Raw genomic sequence first — 23,924 nt, 5'->3', positions numbered from 1 at the left:
AGTCCTTTGGTTCTCAGTCCCTCTACTATGGGCAAGAGAGACGACCCAATCTATTCCTCTCATGATTTTGTATAAGATCACCCTTATCCTCCTGTGCTCCAAGGAATAGTATCCTTGCCTGCTCAACCTCTAGCTCATGCCCTTGGGTCCTGAGCTATAGGGAGAGTTTGAGCAGGCTGGGGTTCTATTCCCTGGAGCACAAGAAGATGATGGGTGATCCTATAGAAGCGTACAAAGTCATGAGAGGAATAGATAGGGAAGATGCACAGTCTCTTGCCCAGTGAAGGGGAATGGAGAGCCAGAGGGCATAGGTTTAAGGTGAAGGGGGAAAGATTTTATCGGAATCTGAGGCGTCACTTTATATTAATGATTAATAACTGTAATTTAATGATTTGGACGAGGGGATTGAAGGCTTTGTGGCCAGGTATGCGGATGATACAAAAATAGGTGGAGGAGCAGGTAGTGTAGAGAAACCAGGAACTCTGCAGAAGGACTTGGACAGGTTGGAAGAGTGGCCAGAAAAGTGGCGGATGGAATATAGTGTAGCAAAGCGTGAATAATCATAATCACACTTTATTAGCCAAGCATGTTTTGCAACATACGAGGAATTTGATTTGCTATACAGTCATACCAATAAAAAGCAACAGAACACACAAAATACATTTTAACATGAGCATCCACCACAGTGGCTCCTCTGCATTCCTCACTGTGATGGAAGGCGAAATAAAGTTCAATCTCTCCCTTCTTTGTCATCTTGCGGTCAGGGGGCTTCTAACCTTCTGTTGACGGGACGATCTTACTCCCGTAGCCCGCGGGGGGGCCTCCTCGTCAGGGCGATGAAGCTCCTGCAGCGGGGGGGAATCTCAGCTCCCCCGCGACGGGCTAGTTGAACCTCGTACGGCTTTTGGAGCTTCTCGACGTCGGTCTCAACCCAAGACTGCGAGCTCATTGATGTTCAAGTCTGCAGGCCACGGTTGGAGCATCGATCCCAGGCTAGTCTTAGAATTAAAGGAAGTTCCGTTAGGAAGGAAGTGAGGAGGAATTTGTTTAGTCAGAGGGTGGTGAATCTGTGGAATTCTTTGCCACAGACGGCTGTAAAGACCAAATCAATGGATAATTTTAAGGCAGAGATAGATTGATTCTTGATTAGAATGGATGTCAGGTGTTATGGGAAGAAGGCAGGAGAATGGGAGAGATAGATCAGCCATGATTGAATGGCGGAGTAGACTTGATGGGCCGAACAATCTAAATCTGCTCCTATCACTTATGACCTTGGTGGGTGAATGGGACGAGCTGCCAGAGGAGGTAGCTGAGGCAGGGACTATTGCAAAATTCAAAAAGCAATTAGGCAGGCACATGAATAGGACCGATTTAGAGGGTGATGGGCCAAGCACAGGCAAGTGGGAGATGTGGATGGGACATGTTGGTCAGTGTGTGCAAGTTGGTCTAAGGGCCTGATTCAATGTGTTCTGTCTCTATGACTCCATGACAATCCTCGTTAATCTTCTCTGCACCACTTCCAGCTTGACAACAAGTATCCTACTTGTCAGGCTTTGTCCTGCCCTTCTACTCTTTTAGCATTCTCCCCGCCCCCCCTCCCCCACCCCCTCCCCACCACAATCAGTGTCAGGAAGGGTCACAACTCAAAACGTCACTTATCCTTGTTCTCCAGAGATGCTGCCTGACCCGCTGAGTTACTACAGCACTTGTATCTTTCTCTGTATTGGCTCTGGGATTACTGTGCTTACTTCCCACTCCAAGCCAGGTCCAACCTGTTCAGACTGAAACTTGCTTTGGAATAGCACTGGCTTGTTGTTACAGCAATGTTAAAAACAAAAGATAAAATAATTATATCTTGAGTGAAAAATCCTTGAAGCAGCTTGCTATCGGAACCGCTGCAGAAATATTTAATAGTTCCTTCCTTTCAAGTCACATTGCCTTCTAAAACTGCATTTTTATCTTTATTAACGCCATTCAGTAAAAACAACAGTTGTCTGTCACAGATTTCATTGTTTCAATGTCAATAACAATCCAGAAAAGTATTTTACAATGGACAAAGGCAACGATTATACATGTGGAGAGTGTCTACACTTCCCTAGCTCATTTACTGTATTTTAGTTCAGTCTGAAGAAGGGTTTCGACCCGAAACGTCACCCATTCCTTCTCTCTAAAGATGCTGCCCGTCCCGCTGAGTTACTCCAGCCTTTTGTGTCTATCTTTAGCTTAATTTATTTTGGTTTAGATGACTTGTTTAGTTGTTTAGTTTGGAGATACAACATGGAAACAGGTCCTTTGGCCCACCGTGTCCACGCCGACCAGCGATCGCCGTGCACACTAGTTCCACCCTACACAATTGGTTCAATGTACTGAGGCCAATTTACCTCCAAACCTGCACTTCTTTGCAATGTGGGAAGAAACTGGAGCATCCGGAGAAAACCCACGCAGTAACAGGGAGAACGTACAAACTCCGTACGGACAGTACCCGTAGTCAGGATCAAACCCGGGTCCCTGGCGCTGTAAGGCAGCAACTCTACCGCTGTACCACTGCGCCATGTGTCCGGTTTCAATGTTAAAGTTAATGAAGCGCTGTTTTAAAGTATTTTGGGGGTTTAGTAACTAAAGGCGTCTAATTAGCACATGAACGTGATTAGCAACATACAGTTCGGGCTGCGAACAGAATTGATAACTAACACCACTGTCATGGAAAAAGTACTTAACCTTATGTCCTGAAACATCTGCATAATATTATTGTACAGCATGCATAACATGTCCATAATTCAGAGACATTTAAGTCGATTTTTAATTTGCTGCTGTAATGATTTGTTATATGTTGTGTCTTGGAGTGATAATGCAAAGGTTTGTGTCTTGAGCACAGTTCTTGAATCAAAGCAATCAAAAAAATCCACCAAATGGTTTAGGAAGGAACTGCAGATGCTGGTTTATACTGAATGTAGACACAAAACATTGGAGTAACTCAGCGGGTTAGGCTACATCTCTGGAGAAACGGAATAGGTGTCGTTTCGGGTCGAGACCCTTCTTCAGACACAGTCTGACATAGAAGAAGGGTCTTGACCCAAAACGTCATCTATTCCTTTTCTCCAGAGATGTAGCCTAACCCGCTGAGTTACTCAAGCATTTTGTGTCTATCTTCCACCAAATGTTTTGTTCTTTGCGCCAACAACTCTGGGAAGAGTGATTGACCTTGATGATGCAGATCTGTCTTTACCCGAGGAATTAGAAACATTTAATTTGGGAATGGGAACTGAACTGCAAAGTCAACCGGGCGGTACCGATGGAATGGAAAGGGTGGCTGAGGGGATGAAGAAGGTGGGAGGAGGTTTGGGGAGGAGGGCTGCAGCAGCAAAATGGAAGGCACTTTAATTTGAGTAATGTAACAAAGGACAATGTTCCATCCGGCTGGGGGTCTTACCTTCCGTACCCTCCAAGGTTGGCTGTGGGACAACGGTTCGCAGGCCGACTGGATTGGAGGCAACGGCTGCAACAGGCCTTTGTGTCCAGCTGCAACTGGGACAGTAAAATGGCACCAAAACCTGGCGACTCTTGCATATAATATGTAAGACGGAACTCCAGGTGCTGGTTCAAACCGAAGATAGACACAAAAAGCTGGAGTAACTCCGCGGAACAGGCAGCATCTCTGGAGAGAAAGAATGGGTGACGTTTCGGGTCGAGTCCTTTCTTCAGACTGAAGAAGGGTCTCGACCCGAAACGTCACCCATTCCGTCTCTCTAAAGATGCTGAGTTACTCCAGCTTTTTGTGTCTATCTTCGACTCTTGCATATAGACTCAGTGGGCAGATTCTGTACTAACCGGGGATTGTACTTAATCCTACTGATCTGTATGCAGATGTAGCTTCAATGTAGTTGCTCCAGAACACATTCTTAGTGTTTAATTGGAAAATATTCTAGCTTGTTCAGGGTTTGGACAAGTTGGGCAAGATCCCAGACAAGATGGACAAAAGTAGGGAGTGGAAGTAGTGAGGGAGTTACTGTGTGATAGGGCAGCACTGGTGAAGGATTAGTACAGAGTCTGAGACTGGATGATTGTATTTGTCCAGAGCAACTGGAAGAAAGTGCACCTTGTCCCTCAGTGTGCAGCAGTATTCAAACTCTACAGACAGGGAGTGATTGGAAAAATATAAAGGGGAATGATTCTGTGACTAGGTCAATAACTCAGGAAGACTTAAACTATCCACTCTGGACCTCAGGCCAACTTGACAGCACTAATTAAGTACATTTTCGGTATATTTACTGGAATCACAGACTTCAATTTATGCACAGCAAAATCCCTCAAATGGCAATCTGTTTCAGAAGCTATGTTTTGGTCACCATGTCCTAGGAAAAAAGTTATCAAGCTAGAAAGGGTGCAGAGAAGATTTACCAGGATGTTGCTAGGAATCGAGGGACTGAGAGGTTGAGCAGGTTAGGATTTTATTCCTTGGAACGCAGGAGGATGAGGGGTGATCTTATGGAGGTGTATAAAATCATGAGAGGAATAGATTGAGTAAACGCAGTCTTTTTCCCAGAGTAGGTTGAATCAAGAATCAGAGGACATAGGTTCAAGGTGAGGCGGGAATGATTTAAAGGGATCCTGAGGGGTAACTATTTTACACAAAGGGTGGTGGCATTTGGAACAAGCTGCCGGATGAGGTAGTTGCAGCATATACTATCGTAACGTTTAAGAAATATTTAGACAGGAAAATGGATAGGGTAGTTTTAGAGGGATATGGGCTGAAAGCAGGCAGGTGGGTCTAGTGCAGATTGGGCATGTTGATTGGAGTGGTCAAGTTGGGCACAAGGGCCTGTTTCCACGCTGTATGACACTATATGAAATTCCTCATCATAACCTGCTGAAGAAGTGAAGGGGAAAGAATCAAATGAACAATTAACCAACACGGAGTGTTTCCTAATGCACCTTTTTACAAGTAAGGGAATGACGTGAATGATTATGGAGAATGAGGCATAGATACAGGTGTGAAATACATTATGCACAATCCCTGGAGCCTCGTTCAATCCATTTGGAAACAGACTGTTATTCTTAAATCCGTGATTTTTGTTTGCTGCTGGCAGTATTTATGAGAAATGAGGTCCAATAACCACTGGCTATACAATTAATGTCTGATTTTTCACTGTATGTCTGTCTGGAATTGTTTTTGTACTTACATTTTATGTCTTCACTACTTGTTACCTAATAACTTATTAAGAAACATCTCTTAATTAATAATTAGTTTGTCACCATGAGCTCATGAAAATAAATTGACATTACTTGTTGAATAAACTGAATTTAAAAAAAAATTGAGACATTTATTTACATTGACTACGCCACGTTAGTTTTCTGGAATTTAGCTTAGTTTTATCTGTGCTTAGTGCTGTACTTTAGACAAGACTGAATTCCAAAGAGGGTTTTTTTCATTTAAAAAAATGCAAATCTCAAGCCAGAATATCTTTGTGATGGTTCAGGTAGTGCATTAGTTTTTTGTTTTATGTGTTTTTGTGGCACTAGTAGTGCCATCATCCATTGCCCATCCTTACCAGGGCGGCCATTTTGGAGGGCAGCCTGGGAGTCGATCATTTTGCTATGGGATCTGAACTCACTGACAAGCAAAGACCAAATTATCTCCCCCTGGGATAACAGCGAACCAGATGAACCTTTAAATAGTATCCAATGTTTCCTGACAACAGCAAACTGGATGAACTTTAAACGGCATCCAACTTTGCTTGTTGTTTTTAAAAACTCCAAGCTTTCACATATAACTAGGATGTACTTTAACTCCAATTTCAGACATCGTCTCTGACTTCTGAATTACAAGTTCACTGTCACAGCACTTAAGAGACTTTTAGATAGGGAACGTGGATATGCAAGGAACGCAGGGATATGGATCACGTGCAGGCAGCTGTGATTAATTTAAAGTGAGTAATGAGGAACTGCAGATGCTGGTTTACAGATTACTTTAACCTCACATCATGTTCAGCACAGACATTGTGGGCTGAAGGGCCTGTTCCTGTATTGAATTCTTCTATGATCCATAGCCCCTTTCCACATTTTGGAGTTAATATTTGGAAATTCAGCTTAAAAAAAAAATCCTCATGTTATATATTATTTATGAAGGGGAGTAGTCAATTGAAGAATGATTGCACAGTTTATGTTATAAACCTGTTACGTCCTCAGCAGCATTTTGGTTGATATGTCCCAATGGTTGAACAAATTATTTGGTCAGTTAATACTCAAGGATGTTTAATAACCTTGGAGACCATCCCAAACATTGATTATTTTATCGTATGATGTTATTAACCGAGTGTGCTTTGAAATAATACACTTCATGTTCCTTAAACAATCTTAAAGAGGATTAAAAACATTTTTAATCACTGAAAGTATCAGAGCCAAATCAAAGATGTATACCTTCACCCGCCTTTTTATGCATGTTCTAGTTTCCCTTTAAAAGAATTAATACATTAGAGATGATACATTGGGTCATAAGATTGGCAGTCACCGAGGTACGTTGTTGAGTAGAGTGACAGCCGCCGGGAAGAAGCTGTTCCTGGACCTGCTGGTCCGGCAACGGAGAGACCTGTAGCGCCTCCCGGATGGTAGGAGGGTAAACAGTCCATGGTTGGGGTGAGAGCAGTCCTTGGCGATGCTGAGCGCCCTCCGCAGCCAACGCTTATTTTGGACAGTCTCAATGGAGGGGAGCGAGGAACCGGTGATGCGTTGGGCAATTTTCACCACCCTCTGCAATGCCTTCCGGTCGTAGACAGAGCAGTTGCCATACCATACTGTGATACAGTTGGTAAGGATGCTCTCGATGGTGCAGCGGTAGAAGTTCACCAGGATCTGAGGAGGCAGATGGACCTTCTTCAGTCTCCTCAGGAAGATCATGTGATATGAGTAGAATTAAGCCATTCGGCCCATCAAGTCTACTCCGCCATTCAATCATGGCTGATCTATCTCTCCCTCCTAACCTCATTCACCTCCTTCTCCCTATAACTTCTGACACTGGTACTAATCAAGAATCTATCTATCTATACCTTCAAAATATCAACTCTTGGCCTCCACAGCTTTCTGTGGCAAATAATTCCACAGATTTGCCACCCTCTGACTAAATACATTTCTCCTCAACTTTAATTCTGAGGCTATGACCTCAAGGCTTAGACTCTCCCACTAGTGGAAACATCCTCTCCACATCCACTCTATGCAAGCCTTTCCCTATTCTGTGTGTTTCAATGAGGTCCCCCCTCATTCTTCTGTCCTCCAGCGAGTACAGGCTCAGTGCTGACAGATGCTCATCATACTCATTCCTGGGATCACTGTTGTATGATTGCAATATGATGCAGTATGATTGCAAGTTACTGTCGGAGAATTCAGTTTAGGGCAGAGTGTAGAAACAAGAAATTGTAGATGCCAGTTTACACAAGAGGATGCAAAATGCTGAGTAACTCAATGGGTCAGACAGTATCTCTAGAGAACATAGATAGGTAATGTTTTGGGTCCAAAGAAGGATCCTAACCTAAAATATATACATATATAAACATGGATAGGACAGGTTTAGGTGAATATCGGCCAAACACAGGCAAGTGGGACTAGTGTAGATGGGACATGTTGTTTGATGCAAGCAAGTTGGGCCAAAGAGCCTGTTTCCACGCTGTATGACAATGATGTCATGAACATCCTCGTAAATCTTCTCTGCACCCTTTCCAGCTTGACAACATATTTCCGACTTGCCAGGCTTTCTCGCTTCTAGCATTCTCCCCCTCACCCTCTCCCACACCACAATCAGTCTCAATAAGGGTGACAACTTTAAACGTCACTTATCCATGTTCTCGGGAGATGCTGCCTGACCCGCTGCGTTACACTCTCTGTCCTTTCAGTTTAGAACAGGATTTCTTGTGATAAAACTTTCCAGTTTGTTCAGCTGAAATTACTTCAGAGTTTCTAAGGACCGTGGAAGAAACCACATTAATGTAACTCAGTCTAGGTAATCTTCCCCTCAATAATAAAATCAAGGCTTCAAAAAGCACTTCATTAGCTGTCGAGCACTTTGTTCATCCCAAGGTTGTGGTAGGTTCGTAAGTTCATAAGTTCTAGGAGAAGAATTAGGCCATTCAGCCCATCAAATCTACTCTGCCATTCAATCATGGCTGTTCTATCTTTCCCCTTCAACCCCATTCTCCTGCCTTCTCCCCATATCCCCTGACACCCGTACTAATCAAGGATCTGTCAATCTCCGCCTTAAAAATATCCAATAACTTGCCCTCCAAGCCGTCTGTGGCAATGAATTCCACAGATTCACCGCCCTCTGACTAAAGAAATTCCTCCCCATCTCCTTTCTAAAGGTACGTCCTTTTATTCTGAGGATATGGCCTCTGGTCCTAGACTGTCCCACTCGTTGAAACATCCTCTCCAAATCCACTCTATTCAAGCCTTTTACTATTCGGTAAGTTTCAGTGAGGTCCCCTTCATCCTTCTAAACTCCAGCGAGTACTGGCCCAGTGCCATCAAACATTCATCATATGTTAACCCAATCATTCCTGGGATCATTCTTGTAAACCTCCTGTGGACCCTCTCCAACACCAGCACATCGTTCCTCAGATATGGGGCCCAAAACTGCTCTCAATACTCCAAATGCAGTCTGACCAGCACCTTATAGAGCCTCAGCGTTCCATCCTGAGTTATATACTGTAAATGCAATCCTTTCTTTCTTTGCTTGTGACAGTGAATATTGAATAAAAGGTAGCGTTGTCTACTACCATACTGTTTTTTCTGGCTGAAATATAATAGCAATGTTATGTGTTTTATAAGTATAGTGCTTAGTTTGCAGATAATTACACCCCACATCATCAGGGAACCTGTTGTACTTGGACGAGAGTTTTCTGTTTTCGGAGTTAAGGGGCTGCTCCCCTTGCTGCAAGAAAAATAATTTTGCAATTCAGCAACTGTGACAACACTTCAAAAGCACTACTTTTTTGTTAAAGTACTTTGGAAACTCTCAAAGTTCTGAACGGACAATCTAATCCTTAATTTGTTTTGCTTTTAGCCAAGAGAGTCTAAAATGGAAGTTCATAGTTTCTTGATAAGGGGGTAGATATTTAACCATTGGGTGCAGCATGTGAAGGAGCTGAGACCTTATCAGGGATGGCACAGTGGCGCAGTGGTGGAGATGCTGCCTTACAGTGCCAGAGACCCAGGTTCAATCCCGACTGCGGGTGCTGTCTGTACCGAGTTTGTACTGTGACCACGTGGGTTTTCTCCGGGTGCTCCGGTTACCTCCCACATTCCAAAGCCGTACAGGTCTGCCGGTTCTGATTTATTCTGTACCTTTTCATACCTCTGGTTTCCTTCTCCACAAAACGTCACCTATTCCTTTTCTCCAGAGATGCTGCCCGACCTACAGAGTTACTCCAGCATTTTGAGTCTATCTTCGGTGTAAACCAGCATCTGCAGTTCCTTCCTACACAGGGGGTTGTAAGTTAATTGGCTTCTGTAAAAAAAAATGTTAATTGTCCCTGGTGTGTTGAATAATGTATGGTGTGATCGCTGGTCGGTGCGGACTCGGTGGGCTGAAGGGCCTGTTTCCACACTGCGTCTCTAAGATCTAAGGCTGGTAGCAATCAGGAATAGAGTACGCTAACAATTCAGAGACTCCTCCAGTGATCTCCGATGGCAGGGATGATGGGATAGTCACAGTGTGCAATACAGGCCCTTTGGCCCAACTCGCCCACACCGGCCAACAATGTCCCAGCTACCCTAGTCCCAGATCTTCAATAATCATAGTCATCTTCCTCTGTGTGAGGTACGTAAATATTTTCCCTCTGATGTTTATTGGGTTCCCGCACTCCAAGGCTCCTTAATGTCACACTCCTTGAAGTAAAGGACAGCCTTCCTCAAGAGTCAAGAGTATTTTATTGTCATATGTCCCGGATGGTTCACACCTCACCTCACTTCTGAAATTCAGCTTCTTGGACCATTGTGAATCAGTCCTATGATGAACTGTGGACCCAGCAAAACCAGACTAGCATCTGGAAGCAGTGAAAACCCCGACAGTCCTTTCAGGTGAGGCACAGGTTTACTTGCACCTCCTCCAACTTCATCTATTGTATCCAGTGTTCCCGATGTAGGTTCCTATAAATCGGCGAGACCAAGCGTAGATATATTTAAGCTATATTTAAGAGGGAGTTAGATGTGGCCCTTGTGGCTAAAGGGATCAGGGGGTATGGGGAGAAGGCAGGGATGGGATACTGAGTTGGATGATCAGCCATGATCATATTGAATTGTCAATATAAATTGTCCCTAGTGTGTAGGATAGTGCTAGTTTATGGAGTGATCGATGGTTGGCATGGTGGGTTGAAGGGCCTTTTTCCGCGCTGTATCTCTGAAGTCTAAAGACTCTACCTGATGTTCTATGTGTCTTCACCCAATGGCAGTACATTGGATTGGAAGAAGTTCCAATCTTCAAAGTTCAAGAACCGACCAGATGTTTTCAAGAGAGAGTTAGATTTAGCTCTTGGGGCTAACGAAATCAAGGGATATGGGGAAAAAGCAGGAATGATCAACGATGATCACATTGAATGGCGGTGCTGTCTTGAAGGGCCGAAGGGCCTAATCCTGCGTCTATTTTCTATGTTTCTATGTTAAGTGAATCGCTCCTTCACCTGGGATGATTGTTCGGGACCTGGGAGGGTGGGAAGGGAAGAGGTGAATGGACAGAGCATGTGTCTCCTCCAGTTGCACAGGAAAGGTGCTGTGGGATGAGTCGAGGTGGGTGGGGACACAGAAGGACAGATGAGGGAGTCGTGGAGTGAGCGATCCCTGTGAAGTGTGGAGAGGGGAGAAGTAGGGAAAGCGTGACTGATGGTGAGATCACATTGGAGCTGGCCCAAGGATTCTCCAAACTCCAAAGGATTCTTTCTTTTGAAGCAATCCTTTTCTGTAGACTTTAGAGATACAGCGCGGAAACAGGCCCTTCGTCCCACTTAGTCCGTGCCATCCAGCGATCACCCCGTACACTAGCACTATCCTACAGACTAGGGACAATTTACAATTTTACTGAAGCCAATTAACTTAAAAAACCTGTACGTCTTCGGAATGTGGGAAGAAACTGGAGCTCCCAGAGAAAACCAATGTCTTTGTTGTCTCAATGTACAAACTCATAACAGAAAGAACCCTGGTCAGGATTGAACCTGGGTCTATGGCGTAGTAAGGCAGCAGCTTTACCGCTGTGCCACCATTCATCCGGGTCTGTTTGAGTTGTCCCAAAATTATTTCACAAGGAATGTATTTTTCCCTGTCTGGAAGGCAGTGTAACAAAATAATTACTGTGATATTGTTCCTCCCCAGTTTCATCATTTCATGTGTCTCTGAACATGTCCTTCAACACTTGGGATTCCTCATCATTGTAACAGCACAGACTGTTCCAGACACTCTACACCCACAGCAAAAATGGCCTCTTTAATTCAGATTATCGCTGCCTGTGTGTTGTATGTGCCCTGGGGGCTCAGGATAGGAATGCCACCTTTTACCAAGCCCAAAACCTAACAAGGAACGCAAAGTGATGAGGGAAGGTCACAGCTTCAGTCAAAAGCTTTATTGCTCCTTAGTTAAACCCAAGAGGAAACAATGATTACCAAATACTTTTGTGTTAGACAGGAGCCAGAACAGAACAAAATATCAGAAATTTACTCTTTTAAAGAGAAATATGTTTTGACTGGTTTGAATTTTTAGTTTTTTTTTCCCATTTCAAAGCCCATGATATCAATACAAAAATCAGTCTAAAGAAGGGTCCCAATCAGAAACGTCGCCTATCTATGTCCTCCAGGGATAGGCACAAAGTGCTGGAGTAACTCAGTGGGTCAGGAAGCATCTCTGGAGAAAAAGGATGGGTGATGTTTCAGGTCAGGACCCTTCTTTAGACTGAAAGTAGAAGTGAGGGAACTGGAGGTAAGAAAAGGCCAGAACAAAGCAGGTCCGGCAACAGATGACCAAGGAAGGGTGGAGCTCATATTGACCCAGTGTTGGCTGGTGATGAGGTGATAATGAAGGGATACAAGCTTGCACACAGTGGAATTAGTAGGACAACAAGGGCAGGGGAGAGAGGGGGGGAAGAAGGCAGGAGTTATTTGAAATTTGAGAAATCAATGTTCATACCACTGGGTTGTAAGCTGCCCAAGAGAAATAAGAGTTTTTTTTAATTTTCTCCCGTTATCTTCTTCTTGCGTATGGCGTGCACAGCCTAAAGTTGTAGATCAAGGGTAGACATCCAGGCCAGGACAGCATCAGTTACTGGGTGGATGGCTTTGATGCCACCAGGGAAAAGCCTCAGTGGGCAGTCATTCACGATGTGTGGGATGATCTGGTCTGGATGTCCGCAGTCGCAAGCAGGGCTGTCTGTCATCCCCCACTTATGCAGGTGATGGGCTGTTCTTGCATGGAGGGTGCGGATTCTGTTCAGGGTTAGCCATTGCTTGCGATGGAGGTCAAAACCCGGTGGTTTCACTGTGGGGTGTGTGATGACCTCTCTGGTGTTGGTGTTGGCATCTGTCCAGGCTCTGTGCCACTCAGTCTTGGAGTCAAAGTCTTCCAGGGATTTAACTAAAGACCAGTAGGGTTTGCGGGACTTCAGGCGCATGTTGGGCAGATTGTTCGTCAGCATGGATGGGAAGGTCAGGGTTGGCCTCGATGGTGCACCAATCTTTCAACATCCTCTCCCTTCTGTGTATGCTGGGAGGGGCGATATGAGAGAGGACAGCGAGCTACTGCAAAGGTGTTGACTTAAGCACCCCTGTATGACCCGCATCGCAGAGTTAAGGACAGCGTCAACTCGTTTGGTGCGGCAACTATTAGCCCACGCTGTTGAGCAAAACTCGCTGTTGAGTAAACGGGGGTGAAGCTTGCGGTATGGAGGGGTGTGGTTGGGCTGTGTGCGTCCTGACGAAGGAGGATCTCAGGAAAAACAGCTGTACCACTGACCATCAGAGGGGCAAGATTTTTCCTGATTGACCTGTTGAACCCTTGCTTTCACTGCACTTCCTGCGGGTTTCATCATCCATCGGTGCCCTCTTCACTGGTGTGTGGTCACGATAGCGTCCAGAGGGTGCAATCCATTGGGTGACTCTTACCTTGGAGGACCTACACAGTTTGCTGGAATATTCTTCACTCTTGAACTGGCGTCAGGCAGACGGTACAGATCCACAAGGAAAGGGATACAGTTTTTGGACTGCTTTGCATTGGCGCAGCCGATTGCTGAGGTGAAAGGATGGAGGGTGGGTGTGATGCCGTTGTCTGTGATTTTTAGATGCTACCCGTTTCGTTAGCTTTATGTTGTACTGACTGCTACATTTTTCTCGTTGTACATGGCCCATGTTACCCTTGACAATACTGACATTTTAAAGTAAACTATTATCAATATTATATTATTCTATTATGATTATTATGACCCTTGCTTTCAGTTTATCATCCACCCTCTTCAGGTGTTCACGATAGGTGAGGGTGCGATCCAGGGTGACTCCGAGGTACTTGGGGAATTCTTCACTCTTCACCGGCTTACCACAAAAGGATACTTGGAGCTTTGCATTGGCGAGCCGACTGCTGAGGTGAAAGGCAGTGACCGTTGTCTTAGATGCTCCCGTTATGTAGTATGTACTATGTACATTCTCCCGTTCTGCACTATGTTTACATATTCTGTCGTGCTGCAGCAAGTAAGAATTTCATTGTTCTACTTGGGACACATGACAATAAAACACTCTTGACTCTTGACTCCTCCAACTTGCATTTGTCCTCACTCTGACAGCGGCAGAGATTCAGGACAGAAAGGTTGGGAAGGGGAATTAAAATGTTTGGCAATAGGGGGATCAGACTGGTGATCCTTCAGAGATGGTGCCTGACCTGCTGAGTTACTCCAATGCTTTGTGTCTTTCAAAAGGCAGTTATCTGTTACCCGTGAACTTTCTGTATTGCCATCATCATGAGGAAATTGCTATTGTACAGTAACTACGGTCTTAACACAAGGTTCAAGCTGGAAAGGGTGCAAAGAAGATTTGACGGGGATGTTGCCAGGACTCGAGGGCCTGAGCTATGGGGAGAGGTTGTGCAGATTGAGACTCTAAACCTTAGAGGGCAGGAGGATGAGGGGTGATCTTATAGAGGTGTACAAAATTATGAGAGGAATAGATCAGGTGAATGCACAGAGTCTCTTGCCCAGAGTAGGAGAATTGAGAACCTGAGGACATACTGTAGGTTTAAAGTGAGGGAGAAAAGATTTAATAGGAACCCGATTTAACAATAGTAAATTTTTTACGCAAAGGGTGGTAGGTGTATGGAATAAGCTGCCGGAGGATGTGGTCGAGGCAGATACTATCGCAACGTTTAAGAAACGTTTAGACAGGTACATGGATAGGACAGGTGTAGAGTGATATGGGCCAAATGCAGGAAGGTGAGGCTAGTGTAGATGGGGCATGTTGGTCTATTTGGCCAAGTTGGGCCGAAGGGCCTTTTTCCATGCTGTTTGACTCTGTGACAAGGGTTCACATTGGCGTTACCAGGACCCTAAACCCCTGTCCCCTTCCACCTATATCCCTTCCTCAGGTTTCACATTTCACTCCACTCCCTAGCTGACACCTTTTTATCTCCTATGGCCTTCATCCACCCATCTTCCAACCAACCCCCTCCTCCGCCCTCCATTCACCTGTATCCACCTATCACTTGTCTGGCTTTGTCCCCGCACCATTTAAAGGTGATGTGAGGGGCAGGTTTTATGGAACACGCTGCCGAGGATGATGGTTGAGGCAGATACAACAGTGGCATTTAAAATACGTTTGGATAGACACATGGATATACAGGGAATGGGTTGAGTGATGTTCTTGTCGTCATCTTCAGCACTGACATTGGAAGCCGAAGGACCTGTTCTGGTGGAATTCATTGCCACAGACGGCTGTGGAGGCCAGATTATTGGGTATTGTTAAGGTGGAGATTGGCAGATTCTTGATTAGTAAGGGTGGCAAAATTTACTGGGGGAAGGCAGGAGAATGTGGTCGAGAGGAAAGATAGATCAGCCATTATTGAATGGCAGAGGAGACTCAATAGGCAAAATGGCCTACGTCTGCTCCTATGACTTACTGTCCATTTCAAGATGGAATAGGCAATACTGGGAACTGCAGGTACTGGAATCTTGAGCAAAGCACAGAGTGCTGGAGGAACTCGGTGGGTCAGGCAGCATTTGTGGAGGGAATGGCAAAGTGCCTGAAGAGGGGACTCGACCCAAAATGTCACCTATCATTTCCCTTCACAGATGCTGCCTGGTCCGTCAAGTTCCTCCTAGACCACGGTGCAGATGGCATAAGTTTAAGTCCATAAGTTGTAGGAGCAGAATTAGGACATTCGGCCCATCAAGTCTATGCCACCGTCCAATCAAGGGTGATCTATCGTTTCCTCTCAACCCCATTCTCCTGCCTTCTCCCCGTAACCCCTGGCACCCGTACTAATCAAGAAAGGTGATTAAGGTGAGAGGGGATAGATTTAAAAAATATACCCGTGGGGTCATTTCTTCCAGCAGAGGGTGTTGGGTATATGAAGCCAGAGGAAGCTGTAGGGGCAAGTACCATGCCAACATTTGGACAGGGTTATGGATAGAAAAAGTTTAGAGGGATGTGGGCTAAAGGCAGGTAGAGGGGATTAGCTTGGCCTTGTTTGAGTTCTGTATGACTTTCATGGCAGGCTAAAGAGGGGAAGGGAAGGAAAAACACAAACAGAGGAACAAGGGGAAGGAGAGAGAGGCGAAGTAACAGTGGGGAGGAGAGCGAAAGCCAAGGCAAGCAGATAGAGTGACAGAAAAAAATAGAGTGGGGGAAGGAGGCGGGGATTAAAATTCCTCTGATTCCATATATGGCAATAACAGAAAGGCAGAGTGATTTCGTGTCCGTTCGCTGTTCCTAAGGTCACACAACTCAAAAAAAAAAAAAAAAAGGGGGGGGGGGGGGGGGGGGGGGGGGGGGGGGGGGGGGGGGGGGGGGGGGGGGGGGTGGGGGGGGGGGGGGGGGGGGGGGGGGGAGAGAGAGAAACACCGACCCTTCAGCGAGAATGAACGTGTGTTGCTGCCATTCCCAGCCGGGATATCACATTCCTTCGGTGCGTCTGGGAATCTCCCCCCCCACCCCCCACCCTTCGCTTTTTTGGTCTGTTTTCTTTTAATTATAGTTTCGCAAAACTTGTTTTTTGCACACCAGAAAGAGCAGAACTTTCTCTCTCTCCCCCTGACTCTTTCTCACCCTTCGTGTCTCCCTCCCTGTCCCCATCTCCCTCCCTACTTCTCTCTCCCCCTCCTCTCTGCCCCTCTCTCTCTCTCTCTCCCTTTCCCCCTGCCTCCTTCTCTCACTCTTTCTCTCTCCCTCTCTCCCACGGTGGGCTGTAACTAAAACAAAACCCCTCCCAGCGGTCGGGACGAAAGAAATACAAGTTGGAAGAGAATGGGGGGGAGGAGAATAAAGTTTTTCTGTTGCCGGAGTTGGCTTTTAAGTGTTATTTACACTCTCAATGTTTGTGAGTGAGTGAGTGAGTGAGTGAGTGAGTGAGTGAGTGAGTGAGTGGGTGAGAGGGGTTGACAAAGCCTGGTTTCTCCAGGGGAGTTTCGCCCTTCTGCTTCGCTCAGGTCAAGTAACCCGGGAGGGACTGGCAGCTCATGAATATTTAGAGGAGGGAGTCCGGGCTGCGAGAGGCGGCGCTGATCGAGTGAGCGCTCCTTGGAAATTGAGTCCCAACTTTTTTTTTTACTTGGCAGGAATTCGGAGACGGTCGATCATGAAAACGTTGATTGCTTTACATCCGCACTTTTGAAGAGCGGAGGGCAGGGGATGGGAGGGGGGAAAGTCTTTGTTTAAGCAACAAGAACAAAAAAGTTTTAACTGTTAAAAGTTTTCGAAAACTTTTCGAAACTTTTTCAAAAGTTTAGTATTTATTATTATTTTATTTCTGTGCCCTTTCAATTCGCGTACAAGCCTGCCATGGATCCGAATCCTATCCCGCCACCGGGTCAGACGATCGTCCGGGTGCTGGGGGACTCGGAGACCGACCTGGAAGCTTTATTCAACGCTGTGATGAATCCGAAACCGGGCACCGTCCCACACCAGGTGCCCATGAGAATGAGAAAGCTCCCCGAGTCGTTCTTCAAGCAGCCCGATTCGGGATCCCACTCCAGGCAGTCGAGTACGGACTCCAGCAATAACTTGCCTCAACTGCAAGTTCAACACATCCGCTCCCACTCCTCTCCTGCCTCGCTGCCAGTCAGCGCTAACCCTAACCCGCAGCAATACGGACATCTCCGGCAGCAATCGTTCGATAACATCGATGATGTCCCCTTGCCCCCGGGCTGGGAGATGGCCAAGACCCCATCGGGCCAGAGATACTTCCTAAAGTGAGTATCAAACCTCGTACTTTTGTACCCAACTGATCGTGCATTGTTGAAATCTCAACCCCTGGGACCTTGCAGGTTATTATTGCAAATAAAGTGTCAGATTATTAACAGTTGGTGTAGACATTTCCCCTGCATTTTAACCCCCCGCTCCCGACCTCAGTGTTTGTTTATCCGGAGCGACCTCAGTAGACACCAACAAGGTTTTGACAAGAGATTAGATGCAGGGATTAGAGGAGGGAGAAAGTGAATCTGACTCTTTAAATTATGTTTTTTTTTAAAGGATTGAGTTTTTTGGTGACATTAATGAGTTGTTTTGTCAGTCTGCGAGAGGATATTGTGATCTTCAGGAAGAGATAACCTGTGTGGGAATTGTTGCACAGTCCAGTGGCCGCTTGGCAGGGAACTGTAGCAAAGTTTTTGGCAAATCACGGCGTACTTGAATCACGGTTTGTCGAGTCGGATAGGTCGGGCACAGCGAAGGGGCGGGGTGGCTGTGATTGACGCCGAGTTCTGTACAGTCAAATGTCCAATCTGTTGAAGAGTATTTACTGTGCTTTTAAAAAATAAACTCAATTCAGATTAACAAATATATACAAAACAAGAAGATAGATACAAAATATCAAACGCGCATAAGCTCTTGCCCAGAGTAGAGGAATCGAGAACCAGAGGACATAGGTGTAACGTGAAGGGGAAAAGATTTAATAGGAATCTGGGCAACTTTTTCACACAAAGGGTGGGTGGGTGTATGGAACGAGCTGCCAGAGGAGGTTCCTGTAGTATATATATTTATCACTTGAATAAAGTCTATTTTTAAAATTTAAAAAAAGGTAGCTGGGACTATCGCCGATAATTAAGAAACGTTTAGAAAGGTACAAGGATAGGACAGGTTTAGAGGGATAGGGGTCAAACACAGGCAGGTGGGACTAGTGTAGATGGGACATGTTGGCCGGTGTCAGCAAGTTGGGCTGGAGGGCCTGTTTCCACACTGTGTGACTGACTATAAAATGCTGGAGTAATTCAGCGGGTCAGGCAGAATCTTTGGAGAAAAGGACGAGGTGACGTTTTAGGTCACCTTGCCCCCCAATGTCCAGCAGCGGAAGGACCTCAGACTGTGGTCCTCCCCCACAGAGCCTTGGCGTTGGCTGCACCAAGCTTCAGTGCGTCCCTCAGCAGGTCTTCCTGTAGTCTGGAGTGGTAGCCAGTGTAGCCAGTCAGCGGCATTCCCTGATGGACATCTCGCTCTGCTGGGAGGTCAACAAGTTTCGGGCAGACCAAAGAGCGAGTTAATGACTTTCCAGCAGCACTTGATGTCCATCGCCGAATGTGTCCCTGTGAATAACATTGTGTGCTTGTCAAGGCTATAGATGTGACACCACCCCTGGCCACACTCTCATTTCACTCCCACCATCGAGAAGTTTTTTTTTAACTTCAAAAATAAAATTTATTCTGATTTTTAAAAATTACAAAAAACAAATACTCTTTTCATGCTCAGGGTCTAGTGTCCTGGAGTCATACAGTGTGGAAACAGGCCCTTCTGCACAACTGTCAGTGCCCGTATGTGACGACATTTGCCTACCCTGGGTATGCAAGCAAAGAATTTCACGGTGACTTGTCGCATGTGATAATAAAGTATTCATTCAATCATTTAACTTGCTCACACCGACCAACATGGCCCATCTACAATAGTCCCACCTGCCTGCATTTGGTCCATATCCCTCTCAACCTATCTTATCCATGTACCTGTCTAAAGGTTTTTTAAACGCCACAAAGGTACCTGACATTGCTATAGACCTGCAAACCTCTAGTTTCCATTTTAAATAGTGTCAAACTCAGTAGTTTAAAAAGCATGACCACTAGGTTCAAGAATAGCTTCATAAGGCTCTTGAACACTACACAATACTAACCTATAAACTTTGGACTCGGAAAGACACAAAATGCCGGAGTAACTCAACAGGTCAGGCAGCATCTCTGGGGAACCTGGATAGGTGACATTTCAGGTTTGGATCCTTCTTCAGTTCCAACCTGAAACATCACCTATCTATGTTCTCCAGGGATGCTGCCTGACCTGCTGAGCTACTCCAGCATTTTGTGTCTTTCCTTGGTAAACCAGTATCTGCCGTTCCTTGTTTCTAAATTTGGTTGAACTAAGGACTTAGGGGGTTTATTGCACTATCAAGATTATTAACCAATTGAATTTTCATTTATTAGATGTTATCTAAGTCCATATTGTTGTGCTGCTGTAAATAAGAATTTCATTGTTCCGTTGTCGTTACAAGGAACAAAGGGAAGAGATAAAGACTTTGCCTTCCATCACAGTGAGGAGATGTTGGAGACTCACTGTGGTGGATGTTTATGTAAACTGTGTTAAGTGTGGGTCTTGGATTGTTTTGTAATGTAAAAAACTGTAGAAATTATATTTTGTTCAAACCTAGGTTTGAATGACAATAAATTGCATTCTATTCTATTCTATTGACTCTTGGCATTTTGAGCAGGGCAGTGCTATGACCGATCTTCTGCAGTTAAATCTGGTGTGAGAACAACAACTATGCATTGTGTACACCAGTGTGTGTATAAACTCCAATCTCAGGCCACATTGCACTAGATCTCACGCTAACTCCATTCCCATCACTGAGGTTCCAAATGCATTGGGAGCAATCTCAAAAGTAGCAATGATATGGGGAAGCCACTGCCTCACTGCTCCATGGATCTGGGTTCAATCCTGACCTCCATAGCCATCTATGTGGAGTTTGCATGTTCTCCCTGCGAAGAAATTAGTCTCTCTCCCCCATATCCCCAAGACAGGTACTATCAGGTAATATTGCAATGTTTAAGAAACATTTAGACAGGTACATGGATTGGATTGGATTTGAGGGATGAGGGACAAACGCAGACAGATGGGACTAATGTAGATGGGGCATTTTGGCCAGCATGGACAAGTTGGGCCGAAGGGTCTGTTTCCACGCTGTATGACACTATGACTATGACAAGCATGTTGGTAGGTTATTTCACTATTGTAAATTGTCCCGAATGCAAAGGTGAATGGGAAAGTGAAGGGAATAAAGTTTGATAGTTTAAGTACGTGAATGCTGGTTGATGTAGATGTGGTGAGCTCAATGGCTTGCTTATGTGTTTATGACATTGGTATCTCAATCAGCACTCACTGATGACCCAATGGGAACGTGGTTGAGGGTAGCGCGGCGGCTCACAGCGCCAGAGACCTGGGTTTGAACCTGACTATGGGTGCTGTCCATAGTGCACTATACTAGTGTACGGGGCTCGCTTGGCAGTGCGGAATCGCTGGGCGAAGGGCCCGTTTCCATGCTGTCTTCCAAGGCTGACTTTGTTGGCTGTAATCTCGGCTTCCCTGAGGCCTGTTAGTCTGGCAAAATGGATAATACTGGAGGGGTCTGGAAGCAAAGGTGCTGAAAATCAATGGTGGACCTATATATTGGTTTCAATCATCAAATCAGATTTTTGGACTGCTAACCCAAAAATCTAATTACAATGACACCTAACACAGAATAAGATGTGTTTAGTTATTATTTTGACAAGTGCCAGCTGTTGATTGTTGACAGATTTGTTACTTCTGAGAAATCATGTGAATGGATGCCAGATTTACAAGCTGCTGGACTATTAATGGGAATGTTGTTATTCAACCATAATACTTTGCGAAAATCCATCAATGCGATGTTGTACAAAACTTTTTCCATCTACAACATGGAGGGAAAGATCAAGAAAGACACAAAGTGCTGGAGTAGCTCAGCGGGTCAGGCAACATCTCTGGAGAGCATGGATAGGTGACGTTTGGGGCTGGGACCCTTCCTTAGACCGATTATAGAGGAGAGGAAAGAAAGCTGTAAGAGGGGAATGGCAGGACAAGGGGTGGCAGATATAAGTTGATATAGGAGAGGAGGATTATTTGATAGGAAGATGGCTGGAAATGGCTGGAGATAGAAAAAAAAGGTGTGAGATAAAAGGATTTGGGTGGGTAGGGATGAGTGAACCAAGGAGTAGCGGAGGGAACAGTCTCTGCAGAAGGCTGAAAGGGGTGGGGATGGGTAGGTATGACTGGTGATGGGATCATGTTGGAGATCCTTCTCCAGACTGATTATGGTGGGGAGGGGTGGGAGGGGAGGAAGCCGGAAGAGAGGTGGGGGTGGGTGGGACAAAGTCTGGGTTGTGTTAGGTGGATGCAGGTGAGGGGCGGGGGTTGATCGGTAGATGGTTGGACAAAGGCAAGAGATGAAAAGTCCAAAAGTGTGGGATGAGGAGATAAGAATCGAAGAGGCACAGAAAGTGAAGCCAGAGGAAGGAACGTAGGTAAAACGGACACAAAGTGCTGGAGTAACTCAGTGGGTCAGGCAGCAACCTTGGTGAGCATGCATAGGTGATGTTTTGGGTCGAAACACTTCTTCAGTGATTGTAGCATGAAGAAAGCTTGAAAAGGGGAGAGGTAGGACAAGGCGTGGTAGGTAATAGGTCATGGCATGGGATGGGGGTTGGAAAGAGGGGAAGAGATGAAATGCGTGCGAATCCAACTCACTCGCAGCACGAATGGGCTCACAAAATTGCCACTAAATAATTCCTTAAACTTGCATATTTGTTCTTAAGCTTTTATGTTTTATTTTGAGGTTGCCTCTGAACCACCCGTTATTGTTGCTCCAGCAACAGGAATAAAATTACCACATCCACGATTCTACAGCAATTCCTAATTGTATTTTGTTTTTTGTTTATTTCCCACCCTGTGAGGTTTGGACCATGAGCAAAATTGCTCAGCATAATAATTAAAGTTCTGGTTTAACGAAAACAACAGCTCGCTTGTTTCCTGGTGTATACTTATGTAGCAAATGGAAAGAGTTTTGGAGAAACGACCATGCCTTAACTTGGTAATCTCGAGCTTGGACACAGAAAGTTGTGACTCAACCACAAACAGAAAAAAAAGCACGAAATCTGCCAAGAAAATAACTCTGATGGTTTCAAAAGTCTGATGTCATATCATACTCCTATCATTAGGGTTTGTCATTTTGCTGGCTTGCTATGGCATATGTCCCAATCCACTCTCAGACAAAATGCGGTTTCCCAGGGAGACTGTCATAGTGTAAGGGTCCAGAATTTATGCACCCTCCCCCACTGCAGTTATTCAAACATTTAGAAAACAAAATAGTTCGCAGTGAGGAAGAGTCAATTATTTTCTTTGACCATCATTTGAAGCTGAAAAAAAATCTTAAGGTGAGAGGAGCAAAGTTTAGAGGAGATGTGCAGGACAACTTTTTTACACAGAGGGTGGTGAGTGCCTGGCGTGCGCTGCCGGGGGTGGTGGTTGAGGCCGATACGATAGTGGCATTTAAGCATTTAAGAGACTTTTGGATAAACACATGGACATGCAGGGAATGGAGGAATGTGGATTATGTTATATGTCATGTGTATCAAGGTCTTTGTTGCGTGCTATCCAGTAAGCGGGAAGACCATTCATGATTATAATCGAGCCATCCATGGTGCACAGGTACATGGTAAAGGGAATACATGGTAAAGGTACGTAGCTATCCTTTGAAAGACACCTAACGACAGATTCTCAGATCATTATTGCTCTGCTGCTTGTGGAAGCTCACTGACTTTAGAGATATAGCGCGGAAACAGGCCCTTCGGCCCACCGAGTCTCGCCAACCAGTGATCACACTGTACATTAGCACTATCCTACACACTTGGGACGATTTCCAATTTTACCTAAGCTAATTAACCTATAAACCCATACGTCTTTGAAGTGTGGGAGGAAACCGGAGCATCTGAAGAAAACCAAAGCAGCCACAGGGAGAACGTACAAACTGTGTACAGACAAGGTTTCAAGGTCAGTTTATTGTCACATATACCAATTAAGGTACAGCACCCGCAGTCAGGACCAAACCAGGGTCTTTGGCACTGTTAGGTAGCAACGCTGCCACTGCGCCACTAAGTGAAAACTGTCTGTTGCCCTTACAGCAGTAACTACTGTTTTAAAGCACGTTATTTGCCATGAAGTATTTTGAAGCCTTATAAAGTGTTCCAAAAATACACTTCATCCCTTTCAACCTGTCAAAGATGTTGAAGACTGATGTCAAAGGACTGAAACCATTGTTGGAAAGGACTGAAACCAGTCTTCACACGTCACTAGGTGGAAGGCAGATTGACTTACCTCTGACCAAATTATTTGGTACAAAGGTTATTTGCTGTTTCAGATATAATATATATCATCCCCTGGTAAAAGATTCAAGGCAGAGTGAAGATTGTTCTTGCCAAGAAATGTTTCAGCGAATTCAGTCAAAGGGCCTATTTCCGTGTTAGATGACTCTATGACACAAAATGTTTACAACCCATTTCCTTCCACACATACTGCCCGGCCTCTGGTACTGTGTGCATCCCATTCAGTGTTCACACTGTGGTCTCTATATCGCAGAAATCAAACACTTCTTCAGAATGAAAGTGGGGGGTGGGGAATAAACGGGAGGCGAGAAAAGATCACAACAAATCAGGGCCG

At 45.2% G+C, this 23,924-nt stretch overlaps 1 protein-coding gene across 3 annotated transcripts in view; it reads left to right on the top strand.

Moving 5' to 3' along the window:
- The first annotated feature begins 16,748 nt into the window (after positions 1-16,748).
- wwtr1 (WW domain containing transcription regulator 1) overlaps positions 16,749-23,924 on the top strand; it is a 112,513-nt gene continuing 105,337 nt past the window's right edge. For 2 of the 3 annotated variants that reach the window (XR_008724546.1, XM_055645712.1), the window contains exon 1: positions 16,749-17,413. Coding sequence is in view for 2 of the 3 variants with exons in the window: in XM_055645712.1 (XP_055501687.1) it covers positions 17,004-17,413 (410 nt within the window). In the remaining variant the exon portion in view is untranslated. The remainder of the gene's footprint in view (positions 17,414-23,924) is intronic. The other variant, XM_055645713.1, reaches the window with a different exon arrangement.

The sequence above is a fragment of the Leucoraja erinacea genome, chromosome 14 (assembly GCF_028641065.1).
Source record: "Leucoraja erinacea ecotype New England chromosome 14, Leri_hhj_1, whole genome shotgun sequence".
NCBI lineage: Eukaryota > Metazoa > Chordata > Chondrichthyes > Rajiformes > Rajidae > Leucoraja > Leucoraja erinaceus.
This window is presented reverse-complemented; position numbering and strand designations above follow the sequence as displayed.